Below are 5,123 nucleotides of genomic sequence, written 5' to 3' on the forward strand. Positions count from 1 at the left end.
CCAATGTCAAAAAAACGGTCTTGTCCTTTAACATTTTGGGGGATTTTCGACTAATTTATTCATATCAGTGAGAGAGAGGGGACTTTAGTTTTCCTTTTGTATACCAATAGAAGGTGCAGTTTTGTGATAATATCTGAAAATTGCAATTTAATGGAGTGACATAATTGAAAGGAGGCGTTCGAGACCAATGTTGTTGCATAATTTTAACCACATGTTGGCATCCTGAATTATTCCTGCATTTGCTGACACAACACATTCCTCTAATAACGATACTTAAATCACTCACTCGTGCTGCAAGCTACAGTCGGTCAGTGAAGCTGCTTGAGTCAAGCTTAAGTCCAAGTAGGTATCTACACAATTTTGTTTGTTTGGTAATAAACCATTGTCAGATATGTATGTATTTCACCCTAAAAGAAGTTAATGTGATTCAGCCTGACTTGTAATGATGGTAGAAATGCAGTTTAAATGTTCGATTCATGAGAGGTGTTTGTTACAAAGAATTGATTATAATTATGTGTGATTATTATTGCTATCGTTACCAGCAAAAATCCAAAAATCTCTCTCAAATGGGACTTTTGGTGTGCATGTGTGTGTGTGTGTGTGTGTGTGTGTAACAGCAACAATTTTCACAGCACATTTCAACAGTTATTACAAAGGCTGAAAGCTGTAACTTCTACATATTTACAATCCTAGATATCTTGATCCAGCTGTAAAGCATTTAGCATATAAACATTGGATGGATTAGAAACACATAAAACTACTGTGTATAATTTTACAACTGTATAAAGTGGACAGGGCGAGACAGTCAGTCAGCGTGCTGAGTATAGTATGAATTTGCCTTGCCTTTTGGCTGACATCACTCTAATTACAGTTTTTTTCCTGAGGAGCAAGTCACAGACAGGCAGAGTAGAGTGAGACGGTTTACGGGTAACAGTGAAGGGGAAGCATCTGGACATTCAACATCTGGACGTACTCAGGAGAAATGACTCTTCAACCTACAAGGTATAGAAAAACACCATACACTTCATGTAAGCTGTGATGAATCAATTCCTTTAAAGAAAAAAGAAGAGCAGTGAGTTACAGATTGTCAGTAACCATGTGTAGATGCCTGTTAGACTTTGTTGGCACGTGTGAAGAGAGCTGCTGTTCAGATTAATAACATTTTGTGAAATATGAGAGTTAAGATTTTCCATGTATTTCATTATTTAGATAAAATGATGCTGAAAACTGAAGTTGCCCTTACTAATAGGAACATGTCTTTTAGCATCTAACTAAGTCTCTGAGTCTTTTAACACATGTGAATGAAAAGTAATCGCCCTCTTCTCCTTTTATTTTTAAATTGATCGAATTATTTGTACTTCTATATGTGAATACGAATATAGAACCACATAAATGGTACTGTTAACTGTGTTTCATGTGAGCTCAGTCCTGACTAATGTATGCTATGCAAAGATATACCAAAGATCATCTCTTCATTTTGCTGTCGTTTTCACCATCTAATAAGGAGGTACAATCTCTTCCCTTCACAACAATTTTGATTATTTGAATTCTGACTTAAATTGAAGCTCACTTTATAGTCTCTTTAGCAGCAGTACTTTGATGTAACAAAAATACAAGCAGACAACCAAAGGAGAATGAGAATATCTCATAATGATACAGTTGCACACAAGGGAATACTGTGGACAGAGCTGAGCCTGTTGCACATTAGTGGAGCATGGAAATGATTGTATTGCATGACTCAGACACAGGTAAAAGAATTATGTGTGGCATCTGACCAATTGTAATTTATGTCTGCAAATGAGCAATCAGTATCTCTCATCCCAGTAACTCCTCCTCACAATGAGGAGATGCCTGCTGAGGCTTTGTTTTGTGATTGTAGTTTGTACCTTTAAAAAAATCTGCTGATCTAAATGTTCAGCTGTGTTTTTATGGTAGCTTTCTCCAAGTTATTTTAGTTCACCTCAGAGGTCACTGCTTGAAAGTAGCTGTGGCTTCACCCACAGAAATGTCTCCAGCAATGAGTAGGGAACTATTATGTTAAATTCTGCTCTTTGGAAACACGGGACAAGTCATGGAATGACCTTACAATAAACATTTCCATAGAAGGCGAAGGTTCTCCCCCAAAAATCGCCACACAAACTCACACGGCAAATCCTATAATTTGTCAAGTTCGCATGGAATTCAGTGGTACATTTTCAATTTGTAAGTGTAAAGCAAGGACATTTATATCATCATCATTACGCATGAAATTAAGAGAGAGAATTAAGAGATTTGTTTTGGAAATTTGTAAATGTAGATAGCAGTCAGACATGACTGAAGTATTGATCTTCTCACGGTCTATCTCCCTAAAAAGAAAGCAAGTGAGTTCTCTGACTCGAAATGTCAAATTGATGATTCTATTCCTGAATGCAGACATTTATCTATTGTTCATGTAATATTTCCTCTCTCTTCACAGCATCCCAGACTATAACAACACCAATGGCACTGATTGTCCAGATTCAGAAGCGTGGGAATGGCTCACCGCCGGTCAGCCAGTGTATATTCTGATCATCAGTGTGCTGGGCATCATATTCAACTTCTTTGTCCTGATGGTTTTCATCCTCCATAAGAAGCCCTGCACTGTGGCAGAGATCTTCCTGAGCAACCTAGCTGCTGCTGATCTTGTGCTGGCGTGCTGTTTGCCCTTCTGGGCTGTCAACATTTCCAATGATTTCAACTGGCCTTTTGGCCAATTTATGTGCAAAGTTGTCAATGTGGGCATTAAAATAAATGTCTACAGCAGCATCTACTTCCTTGTTTTAGTTAGCATAGATCGCTATGTGGCACTGGTGCATGCTTTGTCACATGGAAGTATGCGTAGGCCAAAGTATGCCAAACTAAGCTGTCTACTGACATGGAGTTTCGGCTTGTTGCTCAGCATACCCACATTTATCTTTAGGGAAGTGAAACATTTCCCTGAGTATGGCATTCATGCTTGTTATCTGGAATACCCAAGCTTCACTGCAGAGCTTGTCTATGATGGGATGTTGATCATTCTTAGCTTCATTGTTCCCATTTCAGTGATTTCATTATGCACTTTGAAGATCATTCAGGCTTTGAGGATCCAGACAATAGAGAGGTTCAATGCTGAGAAAACAGAGAAGAAGGCCACAAAGTTGGTGCTGGTGGTCCTCTTGGCCTTCCTTATCTGTTGGGTGCCATTCCACCTGGTCACCATTTTGGATTTGCTCCTCCGAGCTGAGGTCCTGGGAGGGTGTAACCTCACATCTGCCTTGGAGATCTGCAACCAGATCTTCACCTACTTAGGCTTCTTCAACAGCGTCCTCAACCCTATCCTGTATGTTATTGTGGGAAAGAACTTCAGAAAAAAGGTTCGGGAAGTCTTAAAGCAGTGGAGCATTACGAGAACAAAAACAGCTGAGTCTACACGCTCAAACCTGTCCTCTACACTCAAGACTCTGGTGTAAAAACACCCCGAACAAAATACTAAACAAAACAGACTTTTACAAAAGATGCATGTGGTGGACAATCATTTCATAATCTTGTTCTGAAATTATTCGACAAATCATTCAAATGTTCTACTAAGTTCATGAATTGAATTGTTTCACTCTCAGAAACTCATTGATGACATATGTAGCGATAGGCCACAAGGCTTGACTGTTAACCCTTCCAGGAGAAGCTACAGTATTACAATGTTGCTACTCTAATGTTCTGTGTCAGTCATATAAAACAATTGTATAATTTAGCATAAGCTGTAAAAATGTGTTTTCTCACAGTTCAGCCACCTGTGATAAAGTTACTGGACCCAGGTTACAAACACTTGCAAATATTAGAGTTGTCTAGGTAAAGGTGATGCAATGTAAATATGCCCAGCTTATGATATAAATATGACTTTCATGTAATGTTCTATATTACAAATAATACTGAATATATTACTAAAACTATTCATTTTGCTTGTAACATAACTATTAATTAAAATATACGTGTGGTCTTTTTGACTCTTTAGAATGGATTTAAATGTTAAGCTAAGTACAAAAACTGTCCCAAAGGAGAGTCACAACAACTGCAAGTGTTTTTTTGGTGTTTCTGACTCAGACTTTTTTGTAGTCAAAGATTTTCCAGTGGTGATACACAAACACTGTTTTGTGGTCTGTATAGACATCAGCAGTCTCATTATGAATTTCTCTCCACACAAGCATCTAATGGTCCACTGTTGACTCACTATGGGTTCTGGGTAAGGATACACCCTTAAGCAACCTCAAAATGGAGGTAAGCCATGACAAACGGGAAATCAAGCCCTGCCATACATGCCAGGGTTGAAATATGTTTGGAACAAAAAACATGCAGGCAGACAAAAAAACCTCAAACTGTGAAATGTCTGCCAAAAATACACAGTTTGAGCTTGTTTTGTGTATTTTTATCTGCCTTTCTGAAGCATTGGGCCATACTTTTAACTCTCCTCTGTAGAATTTAAAATACGTTCAATCTCATTCTAATGCTTGTGTTTGAGGGTGTATTTTAAAACTGAATGGAACGTCATCAATGTTAGTTTTGACTGAGTAAATGTAAATGTAAATGCATTTTATTTATACAGCCCTTTACAGACAATCATTACGATGTACCAAAGTGCTTTACAGCAGGTAATAAATGAAGAGAAGAATAAGTAAAAACAATAAAAGAACAGTGAAAGCAATAAAGTACAACAAAATCAAATAAGATGAAATAAGATAAAAGTGTCATCATACTACTGGGTATTAAAAGCAATCCTAAATAAGTAGGTTTTTAGCCTAGATTTGAAGAGGCCCAGGTCAGAAATCAGACGCAGCTCAACGGGGAGCTTATTCCAGAGCCTGGGGACAGCGACACAAAAGGCTCGGTCACCCCAGTGTTTGTATTTTGACCTGGGCACTTCCAGCAAAAATTGATTTGTTGACCTCAGAGCTCTACCAGGATTGCGGATTGTTAAAAGCTCAGATAAATATGATGGGGCGAGGCCGTTAAGAGCTTTAAAAACAAACATTTAAAGTTTAAAATCAATTCTATAAAGGACAGGAAGCCAATGGAGGGAGTTAAGAACAGGAGTGATGTGCACACGTCTGTTGGTGTTGGTTAAAAGACGGACA

At 38.2% G+C, this 5,123-nt stretch overlaps 1 protein-coding gene across 3 annotated transcripts; it reads left to right on the top strand.

The window, feature by feature from the left end:
• Positions 1 to 280: 280 nt before the first annotated feature.
• LOC142366013 (B2 bradykinin receptor-like) lies at positions 281 to 4,562 on the top strand. Of its 3 annotated transcripts, none has more exons than XM_075447776.1 (3): positions 281 to 342; positions 872 to 1,002; positions 2,456 to 4,562. In XM_075447776.1, exons 2-3 carry the CDS (start codon positions 983 to 985, stop codon positions 3,465 to 3,467), a joined length of 1,032 nt encoding a protein of 343 aa, XP_075303891.1. In that variant the 5' UTR covers positions 281 to 342; positions 872 to 982; the 3' UTR covers positions 3,468 to 4,562. The 3 variants fall into 3 exon arrangements, with proteins under 3 accessions (XP_075303891.1, XP_075303892.1, XP_075303893.1); XM_075447777.1 differs by having other exon boundaries at positions 885 to 1,002; XM_075447778.1 differs by having other exon boundaries at positions 282 to 342; positions 888 to 1,002.
• Positions 4,563 to 5,123: the final 561 nt, after the last annotated feature.

This window comes from Odontesthes bonariensis, chromosome 17, assembly GCF_027942865.1.
Source record: "Odontesthes bonariensis isolate fOdoBon6 chromosome 17, fOdoBon6.hap1, whole genome shotgun sequence".
Classification (NCBI taxonomy): domain Eukaryota; kingdom Metazoa; phylum Chordata; class Actinopteri; order Atheriniformes; family Atherinopsidae; genus Odontesthes; species Odontesthes bonariensis.